We start from the raw sequence: 15,368 nt of genomic DNA, 5'->3' as shown, positions 1-15,368 counted from the left end.
TTGAACAACATCTGTTTTATTTTAAAACTTGTTTTGTTTTTCAACTCCGCGTTTCCAAACAATTGTACAGACCAGAAACAAGCTCTGATAACTATCCATTATACTTTTTTTTTTGCAGTATTTCGATGAACGTCTCAAAAAACTATACATATTCGTAACATGGCAAAAGAGTATAAATGTGCCAACGGCAGTAAAAATTCTCTCGTGCTTTTTCCATTTGAGGTAATTTTTATGCTCTAACTGCCCATTGCGTTTTTATAGCTTTCCGTAAAAAGGAATAGATAAAAATCAGTTCATATTTTTCTTCTTTTTGGTTTTGGGTTTTTCAAATTGGCTTTTTTTTCTGAATCACATATTATAGGTTTTTTAAAAATGGTTTCAGACTTTTAAAAATGCTCAAACTTGTAGCCGTTTATTTAGTTGTTACCTGTAGTTATGCACTAGATTTTGGTGAGCGAATTTCCAAGAAAAGGGAATATTTAAGTTACGGAAAAGTCTTTAGCATGTCCCACATCTACTATCACAGCCGCAACGCTTTCCGGAACTGTACCAGCCGGAGCTTCAAATCTTACGAATGTCCTCATGGGAACTAACTGTACAATTAAAGTAAGAATTCAAAAAATAAGAAGGTCCTGAAGCAATCATTCCAGTTTGATATCCCGAACAACTACGTCTTACTCATGAAACTTTCTTCTCAAGCTGGATCAGATCAGGATACAGTAATTATATTTGACAACAACAACGTTCACAAGTACAATCTCCTTCATTCATCAGCACCAATTTATAATGTCCCACTTTGGATGCCTGCAAAAAGTGCAATGGTTCAAGTTTATGGAGATTCAGGAATCAGCAAATTATATCTCAGCTATAATTACATTTCTCGTAAGTTTGTTTATCTGTAAAATTTAAAAACTCTCGTATTTCCAGTTGCTGGCTACAAACAATCATTGGTGAAAAACACCGGAGAATATTTCCCGTTAAATACAATCACTGCAAATAATTATGTCACTATCACAACTTCCTCTCCCAATGAGCAGGTGAAAATTATTTATAGGAACTCTACGGTATTCGAATCTTTAGGTCGTTGCAACACCCGCATCAAGTGTTGGAATGTCAGATCCCGGCCTTCTCTATTATCTGGTTTATGATGGGGACAATATCAACACTGCTTCATTCTTGGGAACACTCTCAGATTTGGAACAAAGAATTACCATTGCTAGCGGGAAAAGTGTATCAATAGTGAACCTTTCTGGAGTGAATTCAGATTCCTATGTTCTTGGAAACGATGCATCAAGTCTGAATGGGTTCAGCAGATACTCAGTGCTCACGATTCCCCCTGGAAACGGTATCCGTGGAAATCTATCCGACCTAACTGATAGTCCCCGTGGCTCCGCATACACGTTCATCTGTCTTAACTGCACTACGTTCCACTGGACAAGCCTTGTTTTTGATAGTATGTCAACGATTGCTAATAAGGGATCTGTGACTTTTCAAGGACAGACACCAACTCAAAAACGAGATCAGTTGATTAAATACGAGTGCGCAAATTACGAATCAATGCCGCTTTAAGTTATTTTTTTAGCCCAATGACGTTGACAAACTCATATTTTCCTCAAATGATACCTTCTGATTGCTTCACAATGATAATGTATTTGTCGAAGTTCTCTGTGACATTGAACACAGTCCAAGATTATGCTCCATGGAAACAACCATTCGATGGACGTAAGGGATACATCTTCTCTCCAAGTCTCTGGAGTTCTGCGGCCAACAATTTCAATTATGAGTTCCGTAATGATACACAACAGTATTTTTACACACTGAATATGAATAAGATGAGCTTACCCAATAATGAAGATCAAATGACGCTGAAAATTGGATCAGGAACTGGAAATCCAACTGTGAATAATCAGTGAGTCAGCGATAACTGAAATACGTAATCTGTTTAATCGTAAAGGTATCCTCGTGATCAATCTTCTAATCAACAAGTAGTAGCTCAGGGAAATTATATGCAAGTTGGATTGCCTGCCTCTGCTGCAGCTGATGTTCGACTGTCTTTTGCGGTAAGTTCTCGAGTTGTTGTTAGAGAACTTCGGTATAATTTTCAGATGGATTTGAATCAAACAACTGCGGCACCATCCACTACATCTACTACACCTACTACGGCATCAACAACAGTGCAAACCACAACTTCAGGTGGTTTTCCAATCAGTTACAACATTCTACTACTCGGTTTCACATTGATTATTGTAGCTTGATACAGTTTGAAGCTCTAATTTTAATTTGTAATCTGAATAAATGTATTATGAATATTATATTTTCTGTAAAAAATATGAAAATAATAATTTTGAGCACTGTAATTTTACGAAAGGCTCAATTGATTGGAAAATTCATTTGGGTTGGGAGTCTTATCTTTATGACACGAACTGTACAACTTTTCAAATAAATTCGAATATGGTATTTGCCAAAAATTGAGAACAGAAATATATCACCAGAAAAAATGCTCATCAATAAAACAAACGCTTTTCAGATCTAACCTGAAGCTTGAAATAATAATAATGAACCATAGAAAAATGTATCAACAAAAAGATAAAATAAGAGATATGTTACAAACTTTGGCAAACTCTAGAAATACTTGAAAAATTTCAGGTCCAATGAAAACCAGGATGAAAGAATCTGATTTCAAAGAATCCCGAAAATAATTTTGAAACTTTTTGAAATTCAAAGAAGGACAAATTAAGTTTCAAAATATTACAACAGGGCGAGTCTACCGGATACACCTATTATAACATAGCAATTAAAGACAAAAATTGAAGAAATGCTTCAAAGGCTGCACGTCACTTCTCTTTGTGATAATTGTAATTTTATCTCTTATAATTTTTCCGAGAAAAACGCCCTGATGATAGTTGCGGTACAGGTTGAAGGGCGTCGCCTATAAAAAGGTTGCACTCGGAATCATCAAACAAACTCCGCTTCGTCTAGAGTTGTCATCATTCCAGTTTTATTTTCAGATCATGTCTAACCACGTTCTTGCTTTGCTCCTCATTTCGTTCGTATCACTTTTGAATGCTGAATTTAGTGAGTGCATTTGACCTTAATCGTGTGGACCATTCTCAATTTCAGCGTGTCCAAAGGACCACATCACAACAGATTCTGGTCTGACAGGAGTGATACCAGCAGGAGCAACGGATCAAGTAAAAATTCCGGTTGAAACGGAATGCACATATATTGCGAGTTTTAAATGTATTTTTGAACATCATCCTATTTTTTCCAGTTTGACATTCCGAAGGGATTTGCCATAAAAATGGAGATATCTACAGATTATGATGTTTCACATGGAGATTTTGTCATGATGGATTATTTCTAGTAAGCTTTGTTACTTTTTTAATGAAACTTTAATGCAACTTTCAGTATTTCTCCGCTGGTTGTGAATGAAGTTCAGTTCGCAATGAACACCTCACTTTCTTTCGCAGCATACTCCAAAACTGGAAACTTGACATTCATGGCAAAATACAGCTACTTGGATTGTGAGTTTTCAAAAATATTTTAGTGTACATGTGAATGGTTTCAGTGACCCATTACCAACAAGTTGTTAAACCAACTGGTGCTTATTTCAACACAACGTTGGAAACTGGAAAATATTACACAGTGAAGGCCAGTACAGCAGAAGATCAGGTAATTTGGAATTCGAAAGTGCGCATAATTAAAATGAATATTAGGTCAACTTGCACTATGGATCTCGCGAAAATGGATTTGTTGATCACACAGTTTTCGAAGTTTTCCTTTTCGATGGAAATGACATTGTGAACTCGAAATACATCGGAAGAGTCTCATCAGTGTTCTTTCGTCGTTATGAATTTGTTTCAACTTCCAACACTCTCACACTCCTCAATTTGTACAACACTCCATCAGATTCTTTGTTCTTGGGAAACGATGCATCAGGTATGAAGTCTGATCCTCTTTAGTTCCCATCCGTTTCATTACAGTTATCGAACCGATGGATGTTTATTCGATTTTTGTGCTGGATTCAGACCAAGATCTCGATAGCTGGATGGGTCAAGTTGAAGAGCCATTTAAGAAATTCGATGCGTGGTATACAGTAATTTGTAACGGATGCTCCAGTTTTGCAATCAACTATATGATGTTCGAAGCTAACTGGGGATACGGGGTTCGTGCACTTTTAGAAGTTTAAAAAATCAGAATTTCGTTTTTAGAATCCAAATGGATATGTTGCAATTCAAGGAATGACTCCAACAGATAAACTTAAACCAGTGCTAACGTATCCGTAAGTTTCTGTAAACCTGAAGCTAAAGTTAAAATATAATATCCAGATACTCCACAAACAACAATGCAAGCTTCCCACAACTTATCACAGCCCCAATTGCAACTTTCCATCTTTTCAACGCTTCCGTTCATTTCAATTTGTCACCTGGATCCCAGCAGCAAGATTTCGAAACATCTCCAGGGGAATCCAGATCCATTTATTCTCCTCAACTCTGGAACCCAGATGCTACTCCGTCGTTCGATTACACGTTCTCGGATCCACTGGCAGTTTACAACTTTTCCATAAGGTTGAATACTTTGGCATTGGAAAATGATGGAGATGAATTAGATGTTGAAGTTGGATCAGTTAATGGACTCACTACTTTGGAAAAAAAGTTGGTTCAGAATTATTTTATTGGAAGATTAATTTTGAAACTATTCAGATATACCAAAACTAAACTGACCAATGAAGTCATTTCCGGATTGGGAAAATACTTGAAACTGAAGTACACAGGCTCTAAAACCTCGGAAGTTGATCTAAGCTTCTTGATGATCGATCCATCGAATCCTGATGGAACTACTCAAAGCCCTGGAAGTACTAACTCGGTGAGGTGTCCAGTGTATTACGAAACCATATATGTTTAGGACACCACCGTCTCCACATCCGTTGGCACTTCAGTATCTACTAGCGCTACTAGAGTGAGTACAAGCACAATCGCGCCCGTCACTTCAACTGAAGTAACTTCCACGTCACGTCCTTCTACCTCTGTTGGAACAACACAGTCTGTCGCTACTGTAGCAAGCACATCTACTAGAGACAGTACGTCTGCTAGAGTCAGCACATCAACTAGAACCCACACATCTACAGTAGACATCACATATGTAGCTTCCTCCACACTTGCACCTTCTACTTCCACTGCAATTGTAACATTCACAAAAGTGAGTAGCTCTACAAATCTACAAACATCTACTACCGAAACAAGCACAAGCGCGCTTAGTACGAGTACCATAATCATAGCGCCTTCTTATACTGCGACAACAGTGGTTACAAGTACCACGTCAGTTCCAAGAACGACATTTATCTCAACTACTTCTGAAGTTCATACCTCCACAATTGCTCCTGAATCATCATCTACCAGCAGTGTGGCTTCCGCGTCAGTTACCACTTCAACATTCCTCCCCAGTTCAACTACAGGGATGACTTTTAACACTAGCACGGTTACAACACCTACAACTTCCACCGAAGCTCCAACGACGTCAAAGTTGATCACTTCAACTTCAACTGATGTTCCAACGACTTCAACTTCCGAACCCCCAACAACAACTTTGATAACAACAAAATTGACCACATACACGGCATCACCATCTACGTTAAATCCTACTAATGGGATTGTTTCTACCACGGTTACAACACCCATAACATCCACGGAAGCTCCAACGACTTTAAAAACGATTTCTTCAACTACAACTTTGCTGACAACATCTACTGCGTCACCAACGCCCTCTACCATCACCACGTTGCTTCCAACCAGTACAAAAATAGTGCCAACGACAAAACCAACGGCTGACAAGCCTTCTTCATCTACAATTACTTCTCTTGCATCCACTTCCGCATCAACCCAGTCAAAACAAGCCACCTCCTCTCGGATGTCTTCATCCTCATCCGCACAAAAAATATCTACTGAAAGCTCTCAAAAATCTACAGTAGTTGTGCAAACCACCGAACCGATTATCACTCAATCTCCAGTGGTTCCTATCATTGTTTCCACATTAGCACCCAGCCCCACAACTAGAGCTTCTAGGACACAAACCTCAGATCTCAGCACAGTACAAACTTCGGTACGATTTCGTTCGTAAAACAAACATTTGAAAAAAAAACAATTATTCAATTATTAAATTTTTCAGTCTGGCTCCACACAATCAACACAGTCCACCCAAACCACACCTATTAATGTGGAAACAACGACAGCTGGTGCCGCTTCTCTTCTTCCTACCGGTCTTCTTATCCTCGTCATCTCAAATATTTTCTTCTGAATATTGTCGCAAGAATAAATCCTTTCCATCCTCTAGGTTTTTTTGGTGACGTTGTTTTTTGTTTCTTCTGTCTGGCGGTCTTGTTTACATAGATCCAAAATAGAGGGTGTATGATAAAACATTGATGGGGATGGACCAAAGAAAAATAGAATAAAAGAAGAAGCTGTTATTTTTTTCAGAAAAAAAATGTTCGTCTGGTTCTTTTTCAGTTTTTTGGTCTTTGGAAAATTTTTGGCCAAGGTGAATTGTTTCGGTAATCAACTAAATAAAACTGACACCCTTTAATTCAGTTTTCAGTGTGTCCCAATTATTTGATAACTCCTGAAGCTGGACCAATCGGTGTGATACCTTCCAGCAGAGTTGGTCTATCTGTTATTCCTGCCAACTACGATTGTGCATATCACTTTTTGATTCATCCCGGTTGGGCTCTCCATTTGTCTATCAGCACTCACTATGATCAATTACTCGGAGACAATATCACTTTTACGGACAACTTGGGAGTTGTCCATATGTGAATTACAGTATACATAGGACAAATGATGATATCATTTCAGACTTCCCACGCCAAACCAGCATATTGACGAATGGTCATCGGCGCCAACTGCCATTTTTCACATAAAAACGATGAGCAATACCAGTCAAATGTTTGCGATTTATGAATTCGTCAATGTCGAGAAAAAGTACAAACAAGTCAAGATTCCGACTGGAGAATACTTTGCTCTTGGGGACATGAATAAACGATACTACACGTTTCATTCGGAAGCCATGGATCGAGTAGGTTTGAAGACCACTTCAAACTTTTAAGGCTTTTCTAAAGGTGGCTCTTTTTTAAAGGTGGCACTGAATCTGGCTATCAAAAACACGCAAGACTATGACACACTTCTCGAACAGATATTCGTTTATGACGGAGGAGATGTGAAGAACTGTCAAATGGTTGGAAGACTTTCAAATTTCCTCAAGAAGAAAAAAATTTCATCGTTCAATAACATCACTATCATTAACTTCTATGACGTTAATTCACCATCCTATTTGATCGGAAATGATTGGTTAAGTATGGAATAATTTTAAAAGTTCCATATGTTTTGCTTTATTTACAGAAGTGTCAGTATTCTCTAAGTACAAGGCTATTCTGACGAGTCGGAATCAACAAACAACTGGCGAGTTGTTTGATGCGAGTGACCGAGGAGCCGCTTATACATGGATATGCTCCGATTGTAACAACTTTTACTGGACCATTTTGAAATTTCATAAGTCAATGACGACGGTATTGACACTTGACGAATCTTAAATTCTGATTGAAATTAAATTTTCCAGATTTCAAAAGCTTATATCGAACTTCGCTCACTATCTCCCACACATAACACTTCAACTCTTTTGAATTACTCTGTTTCTACAACATTGGAACGGAATTTCCCTCAACTGATTCCTTCGAGAATGTTCACAATGATCAATCATCACAGTGGAATTGGAGTCACTCTGGATACTTCTGTCACTAGTGAGCTTTCTCTGTGAATTTACAAAAAACTTCTTTTTCAGAATCCTCGACTCAAAAATGGCTGAAACCATTTGATGGTAGACGTGGTGTAATATTCTCACCCTCAATTTGGAACCCAAAAACATCACCAAGCTTTTCATTTCAGTTTGGTGAGTTCTCTGAAATAGGTAAGCTCTTTTCTTTATTTTCTGTTTTATTTTCAGAAGACGATGATCAAAAATTCATGTTTGGTGTGAATGTGAAAGATGTTCGAATTGCGACGGCTGGCGACTCATTGACAATAAAAACAGGACCAACAGCATCAAACAACTTTTCATATAAGGAATTGTGAGTTGAAATCAAAATGCAAAAATCAAATAAAATATTTTTCAGTGTCTCTGATCATACAGAATTTTGGACTCGGAGGGAATCAAAAGGAAACTTTATGCAAATTTCCTATGAGGGATGGGATCAAAGATCAATGGCAATAGTCAGCTTTGATATGAAAAAAATCAATTGCGGAAATAATTATGATTCGTTTAGACTGTTTTTATTCTTGTTATTTTGGTTGTGCTACAAATAAACCAATTTGAAAAATGATCAATAAATGATCAATATTTAATGTCATTCCTTGGGTATCCAACTTGACACAAATACATGAATGAGCAGAAAATCGGACATTTTTACGCCTTTTTAATCGTGGAAACATATGTTCTCCAAACCCTTGAATGGCATGGTGCTCTAGAGAGAAAAAAAACATAAAAGGCGCAGAGAGTCTTCGAATCTAACAGTCGCTTCAATAATGAAACTCTTTCTTCTCGGTCTTGCCTTGCTCGGATCGAAAGTCGCCGCCGGTGGTTTCAGTCGGAAAGCCCAAGATGCCATTGTGGACATTCACAACAAGTTGCGCTCAAAACTTGCACTTGGTATCTACAAAGCAAAAGGATCCAAAATGCCACCTGCCATGGACATGTTAGAAATGGTACGGACTCTTATTTAGAAGCATAGTGTAAACAGAATTTGCAGTCTTGGGATGACACTATTGCTCGGTCAGCTCAGGAATTTGCCGATACTTGTCCAATGAGCCACAGGGAGAACTACAAAAATAAGTACGGAGAGAACATCTATCGAGCGTTTTCATCTGCGGAAGTTAAAGAAGATCTTGGCGAATATGTATGATTTTCGTGATAATGATAATCGTAACATTTTGTTATTTTTAGGGACTCATCGCTTCCAAAAAGTGGGAAGCGGAGTTCAACAAGTTTGGATGGGAATCCAGAACCTATGGCAGTCAGAAAACAAAGATCGGGCCTGCTACCCAAATGGCATGGTCAAAGTCCAACAAAATTGGGTGCGGAGTAAAAAATTGTGGGCCAGACCCAAAGAAAAAGGGATTGAATAAGGTTGTTGTAGTTTGCAATTACCAGAAGAAGTAAGGAATGCTTTTATTGAAGTTTTGAGAAAAAAAATACATTTTTCCTACAGGGGAAATGTGAAAGGTTTGGAAGTCTACAAAGAAGGAAAAACATGCTCTTCGTGCCCATCTAACACGTCATGCGACAAAGATTCTGGGCTCTGTGTCTAAACTTTGAACTTCACCAGTCTCTAACTTTTAATATCCATCTTATCTTCAATAACATTTTTTGAAAAGGGTACCATAGATTTTTCGGAGTTTTTTTGGTTATCATGCCCGCATGGCTCAGTCGGTAGTGGCACCGAACCTTTAACACTCGTCCCACAAGTTCAACTCCTCGATAGTCTTATATCAACAATATTTTGAAACAGTTAGTTTTTTTTTTAATGTCCCTTACCTTTTCATGTTTCTTTTTTAAAAAGTGCGAGTGAATCAAATAATGAACTGTTCATTTTTGTACACGTACTCGGAGAAGGCAACTTCAAAGATACAATTTCATGTGAAAGGAAAATGAGCGAACAAGTTATAGAGTGTCATATCTTGGATATCCAACTGGACGCAAGTACATCGACGATTGTGCGATGGTTCCCTCAGCCCATCTCAAATATCTTTCACTCTCAACTGGAATATTTGGACAAGTGTAACGGACTCCATTCAAGTTAGCAGCTCCACAAAGTTGATCCTCGACGTACCACCATCCAGTGTTGAAGTTAGTCTTGGAGCAAGTGTAGTAGACTGAAAGTTTAGAAAGTTAGATTATTTAATGGGATCGAAATCAACTTACTGGCTCCATCTTCAACCTTGTCAGCCAATGCTGGTGGAATAGTAGTTTCTGCTTCGATGTCAAAAGTGGAGAACTTTGGTCCATCCTTGCTCAAATCCCATCTTGCCCATCCATCCTGATAGTAATGAGCGTCAGCTTCAGTTCCAGTACAAGCCTCGCGGATGACAACAGAGTATTGAGTGGTTGAATTGTTGATGGAGAATGTTGGATAGGTACAGTCTGTGTTGAGTGCTGGACGACCATTGCTAGCGCATCGGAACAAGTTTAGACGAAGAGTGTGTGGTTGATAGTTAGTCAATTGGTAGATGAATTCGAGTCCGATCCAGACAGACTGCTTGGCTGGAGTTCCGAAACCAATCAAGTAGTCTTGGAATGTCTTGTTAGTGTTGATATCTCCAGTGTCAGAAGACATTAGAGTATATCCTCCTCCGTTTGTAGTCATGTCACAATAGACATCCATTGGGGCGAATTTCGCACGTTGTGGAAGAAGGAAAGGTGGGTTGATGGAATAGACACCGGATTGTTTGATTCCCCAGTAGACACTCAAATCGGCACAATGACGACGTGGTTTGTAGGAGTTGCAGTTGGTACCAAGCCAGAAATCATCACAGATGCAGTTGTAAGATCCTGGAGTGTTGATGCACTGCCCATGCCCACAGATTCCGGGAGTCTCCACACATTCGTTGATGTCCGTGCAATTGTATCCGTCTCCTCTGAATCCCGAGTTGCATTTGCATTGCATTCCAGCATAATTAGTGAAGCAGGTTGCATCCTCGGAGCATGGTCTGTAATCACTCCACAAAGATCCGTTTCGGCACTCCTGATAGATTGTACAGTTTTGGGAGACCCATGGTCTTCCTGCTCTGTGAGCGTTTCCATCAGAGTCGAGGCATCCACATTGGTCAAGTCTGATACATTTCATGGATCCGGTGACAGTGTTATCTATCACGTATCCTGGATCACATTCACAACCATCAACACATCCCTGGTCGCAGATCTCTGGGAAAGGCTCGGCACATGTAGATGGGCAAGAGGAAGTGCAGACTGATGGATGGGAATTCAATGGACAGGCCAATGGGCAACCAACTTGAGTTCTCCAGTTCTGATTCATCTGCTGTTGTGGAATAGCAATTTGGCAGTACTGATAGAAGTAAGAGAGTTCTGTGCATTTGTATGCTGGATTACGGCAAATATCATAGACGCAGTTGTAGTAGAAATCCTCTAGAGTATCATTTCCAAGAGCTTGGCAAGCTCCGAATGGTCCTTGTCCGAGCTCAGCTTGTTGGATTGAATAACAAGTTTGGGCTGCAGTTTCGACATCCTGAAAGAGGAAAAGTTTTTAATAATAAACGGAGGAGAGGGAAAGGTTGAGCGGTACCGCGCAACTCTGATCTAGAATGATACTAGTACTGACGCAATTTGTGTTATTGTCGAGTAATTGGCCGTTGACACAAGCCTCTTGTCCGGGACGAAGGATTAGGAACTTATCGGTGATCCACGAATCCTAAAATTGGAAATGTAGAATATTCAATCAAATTGTAGAGTCTTACCTCAGTCTTCATGAAATCCGCGTGGTTGTTGTTTTCTGGTTGACGGCTAGATTTGATGTTCAAAACGGTTCCATTTCTGTTCACGACGTCATCCAACTTCTTTCCATCAATATTTCCTGCCAATCCGCAAAGAGCGGATGGTCCATTGAATTCTGGGATATCTGGGACAGTGACACAGAGAGAATTGTAGGTGGAGAAGGCGACAGAGATTCCTTGTTCGTTCTCAATATAGAAGGTAGATCCGGATTTACGGATACGGACAGTCCAGGCAGCCATGTTTGGATAGTACCATGGAATCAGAGTTTGAACTCCGTTCACAAGAGCTGTCTTCGAACGCCCATCAACATGAATCGTCAAGTTGTGAAGATCAACTTCAACTTCAGAAACTTGTGAAATGCTGTAAATATTCAAATGAATTCAAAAATATGACGCTTCAAACTTACTGGTATCCCTTTCCTGGCAACTCGTTCTTTGCTCTGACCGAGAACCATCCATACGGAGCTGGAAGAGTAGTGCATGGCTGAGAGAAAACGTATGGACAAGTTCCTTGGTAATCGAAACGAAGACCATCGTAAGTAACGTAGTGAGGATCTCCACTCATACAAGCTTGTTGAACCTTCATGTCACAATCTCTTCCATTCTTTCTGGCAGTGTATCCTGGTTTACAGATGCAGTTGAGTTGATGGTTTGCCACGTAGCAGTCGGCGTTCTTTCCGCAAGTGTTGGCTTTGCAAGCGATTACGTTTTGGCAGAATCTTCCGGAAGCGTTGTCAGGGCAGACACAACTAAAAGTTAGTTTAGACATGGTAATGATCAGTTAACAACTTACTAGAAGTATTGCCACGGGAAAAATTGATCTGGAACGCATTGTCCGCTGTTACAAAGCCCAGGTTGACTGCAAATGTTACATTGTGGTGAGATTGTAGCAGCGAGTTCCTGAGAGTTGACTGATCCGGTGCTAATCTGAAATTTCCGAAAATTAATCTCCGCAGTACAAAAGTCACGTTTGAACTCACCTCGTTCAGGAAATGACGGACGGTAGATTCGTCTCTAATCGGCTTGTGGAGTGGTGCCAAATACTCTTCATGTTTCTCTTTCTGGTAATGACTGATCATGGCAAGAAGAGTCTCTTTCGATTCACATTCAAGTCCAGAGCATTGTTCGCTGAAATACTAATCAGATGAAGTAGGTAGAAATATTACTGCTCTAATAAGTGAAAAATTTGAAAACTGGAGCTCAAAGCTATGTATATTTCGAAGAAAACTTGAAAACTCTTAAGGTGGGTACAAAAATTTTGGGATCATTGGGGTACAAAATCATCAATTCCGGGGGTACAGAAGAGTTGTTGTACCCTCCGAATTATGTGCCTTTTTTTATCCTGAATTGTGTTACTTCTGCTGTAACTGTGCATGAATTTTTCTATTTTGATCTGTATCGGTGGGAAACTTATAATTACCGTAAACACTCTAATAGAACGCCACCCGAATCGTTAAATTTGAACTTATGTATCTCACTTTCTGTGAGAGATATCAAAAAGTGGTTAACTAATAAAATGTTGATGATATTATGATAAACATTTTGTTAGTTGACAACTTAGTGATATCTTCCGAAAGAAGTGAGATACATAGGCTCAAAGTGGACGGTCCGGGTGGCGTTCTATTAGAGTGTTTACGGTAATAGGGAAAAATCACTATAATTTAGCTACCGTAATCCTAGTTGATTGGTCTTGGTTGGTTTTGAAGTTTTAAAACCAACTTCCAAGGTGTTTCATTGCCCATTTTTGCGTTTTTGCTTTAATCGAAGTCCACCCTATAAGTGCAATTTGAGCTCAATTATCCCTGTTCCTATGAGAGATATAAAAAGTCTTACAACTGATTAAATATTGGCAAGGTTGTGATAGACAACTTATGAGTTGAAACATTTCTGATATTTCTTACAGGAACCGAGATAATTGAGCTCAAAGTTGACGGTTTATGTAGAGTTCTATTCGAGCAAAGACAGTATATAGAGTACCCTTAACTTACGTATCATCCATATAATTTGGTTCATCACAATCGGCTCCATAGCATTTTAACTCAGGATCAATAGACACCACAAAAGTGCACAAAAGACACAGAGCCAAAAACTTAAAGATACCCATTTCGAGGTTCTTCTCGCTCCTCCAACTGTAGCCAATAGGTTTCCTTTTAAACGATCGTTATCAGTCGCCGGGAATCGAAGTCATCGTCACTCGAAATCTTTTGCGACACGCCGGACGCCTAGTTTGGTCTTTTCCCACAAATACAACATTTAATCAGTGTGCCCGCGACATTTCGATTTGATTCATTTTTAGTGTGAAGGCGATTATCAAAGTGTTAAGATCAGTGTTTGGAGGAAGAAGAAGAGTTGAAATGTGTGGAGCAAAGAGAGGAAACGTATCAATCAAAAAAAGAATAAGAGAATAAGAGGGAATGATAATACGGGTGCAAGCTATCAATTCATCATCATCATCGTTTTCGTCAAGACACTCTGAAAAAACTTCTGACTCATTGACATTTCTAGGTCATACTTATTTTTCCATAATTCGATTAACATTTGTTTCTGCACAATGTCATCTGAAACAAAGGCCAGATGAGTGCCAAAAATGTGACTTGTTAGAATTGAAGACCGTATAAAACTTTTGAAGACTCGTTCAGAGAATTTTTATTACGGGAAGAAAGGTTTGCGGTTACGCTCTTCCAGCTGATACAAACATTTTAGTGCCACCTCCGCAGATTGAAATACAGATAGGGTTGTGAACTTTGTGGTTTTATAGTATATTTTGTTCTGAAAAATGTAAGATGGCCTTTACGGGAAAATATTGTTCAAGGTTTTTCTGACTCAATGAAAGTGTTGGATCTCGAGAATAGATTTCCGTTATGGAAATAAATAGCGGAACAATAGAATGATGAACTTAATTTTATAATATCGGGATCTCAGAATTTCAGAATATTCAAACTTAGAATGTCAGAATCTCGAACAAAATTGGGCAACCATTGAGCTTGAAATTCCAGCGTTCCAGAGCCTCCGAATGTTAGAATTTTTCAATCTCAAAGTCTCTGAAGTAATCAAAAAATATTTAAAATTCACAACCTTAAACAATTCAGAATTTCCAAATGTTGAAATTTTAAATTTTCCCAGTTCCAGGTTTAAAGAATTTTAGGTTATCATGCTCTTATAGTTAGAATCACAAAATTTTAAAATCTCGAAGTTTTAAATTTTAGAGCCTGAAAATATAAGAATATCGGAATTCAAAATTTTTACAATATCAGTTTTTTAGACTTCCAGGTTTTTAAATTTTCAGATTTTCAGGTTTTGGGAATTCCAGAATCCCAGCTTTCCAAAGATGTGGAGTTTCAGAGATGTGGAGTTTCTTCTGTGTCGGAATTTAGGAAAAAACAAAAAAAAAACAAAAAAACTCGATGTCTCAGATTTTCAGAACCATATTTCAAAAAAACTTATCATCTCTGAATTTCCAAATTGGAAAATTCCAGAATCTCAAAACATGGTTATTCAATATTCAACGACTGTTCACTGCAATTTTGATTTCTGCAGGATTCATGGAATTCCGTCTCATTTTTCCAGAATCAGATAAATAGGTAGATTTTCATCCAGATCTATCTATCTCAATTTTCTATCCAATTCCTACGTTCAACCACTCGATTTTCCTGTTCAAAAAATACATTGTACCTTTCTGTGTATTTCTAACTCTTTAATGAAAAAAAATTTTCATATTCCTGAATGTTTTTACACTTCTCAAATCAGAATCGCTTAAAATCCACATGGATTTTTGAGACCCCGCAAGTTCCGGGGAAAGAAAAAACCGGGGAAAAA

At 38.6% G+C, this 15,368-nt stretch overlaps 5 protein-coding genes across 5 annotated transcripts; 4 read left to right on the top strand and 1 right to left on the bottom strand.

The window, feature by feature from the left end:
- Window positions 1–486: 486 nt before the first annotated feature.
- Window positions 487–5,640, top strand: Cbr-dct-17 (the record flags this gene model as incomplete). Its single annotated transcript, XM_002635207.1, has 11 exons — window positions 487–606; window positions 3,272–3,363; window positions 3,409–3,524; window positions 3,569–3,672; window positions 3,717–3,939; window positions 3,984–4,165; window positions 4,212–4,282; window positions 4,329–4,655; window positions 4,704–4,866; window positions 4,906–5,257; window positions 5,420–5,640. Coding segments are annotated over 11 exons (1,971 nt in total), but the record flags the coding sequence as incomplete, so codon positions are not given.
- CBG11498 lies at window positions 681–2,255 on the top strand (the record flags this gene model as incomplete). The annotated part of the gene is made up of 6 exons (XM_002635208.1): window positions 681–882; window positions 928–1,037; window positions 1,081–1,538; window positions 1,583–1,909; window positions 1,955–2,060; window positions 2,106–2,255. The coding sequence occupies 6 exons, from the start codon at window positions 681–683 to the stop codon at window positions 2,253–2,255; spliced, it is 1,353 nt and encodes a 450-aa protein (XP_002635254.1).
- An 840-nt stretch (window positions 5,641–6,480) lies between the features above and the next one.
- CBG11499 lies at window positions 6,481–8,351 on the top strand (the record flags this gene model as incomplete). The annotated part of the gene is made up of 9 exons (XM_002635209.2): window positions 6,481–6,547; window positions 6,592–6,805; window positions 6,849–7,068; window positions 7,129–7,345; window positions 7,392–7,558; window positions 7,609–7,789; window positions 7,831–7,938; window positions 7,993–8,116; window positions 8,162–8,351. The coding sequence occupies 9 exons, from the start codon at window positions 6,481–6,483 to the stop codon at window positions 8,349–8,351; spliced, it is 1,488 nt and encodes a 495-aa protein (XP_002635255.2).
- Window positions 8,352–8,570: 219 nt separating this feature from the next.
- CBG11500 lies at window positions 8,571–9,353 on the top strand (the record flags this gene model as incomplete). Its single annotated transcript, XM_002635210.1, has 4 exons — window positions 8,571–8,750; window positions 8,795–8,941; window positions 8,989–9,200; window positions 9,254–9,353. 4 exons carry the CDS (start codon window positions 8,571–8,573, stop codon window positions 9,351–9,353), a joined length of 639 nt encoding a protein of 212 aa, XP_002635256.1.
- Window positions 9,354–9,705: 352 nt separating this feature from the next.
- On the bottom strand, window positions 9,706–13,656 carry CBG11501 (the record flags this gene model as incomplete). Its single annotated transcript, XM_045236451.1, has 8 exons — window positions 9,706–9,917; window positions 9,967–11,287; window positions 11,345–11,470; window positions 11,517–11,913; window positions 11,960–12,301; window positions 12,346–12,479; window positions 12,533–12,680; window positions 13,541–13,656. 8 exons carry the CDS (start codon window positions 13,654–13,656, stop codon window positions 9,706–9,708), a joined length of 2,796 nt encoding a protein of 931 aa, XP_045094509.1.
- Window positions 13,657–15,368: the final 1,712 nt, after the last annotated feature.

Source organism: Caenorhabditis briggsae, assembly GCF_000004555.2.
Source record: "Caenorhabditis briggsae complete genome, chrV, whole genome shotgun sequence".
NCBI lineage: Eukaryota > Metazoa > Nematoda > Chromadorea > Rhabditida > Rhabditidae > Caenorhabditis > Caenorhabditis briggsae.
The sequence above is the reverse complement of the archived record's forward strand: the minus strand, read 5'-3'. Positions and strand labels throughout refer to the sequence as shown.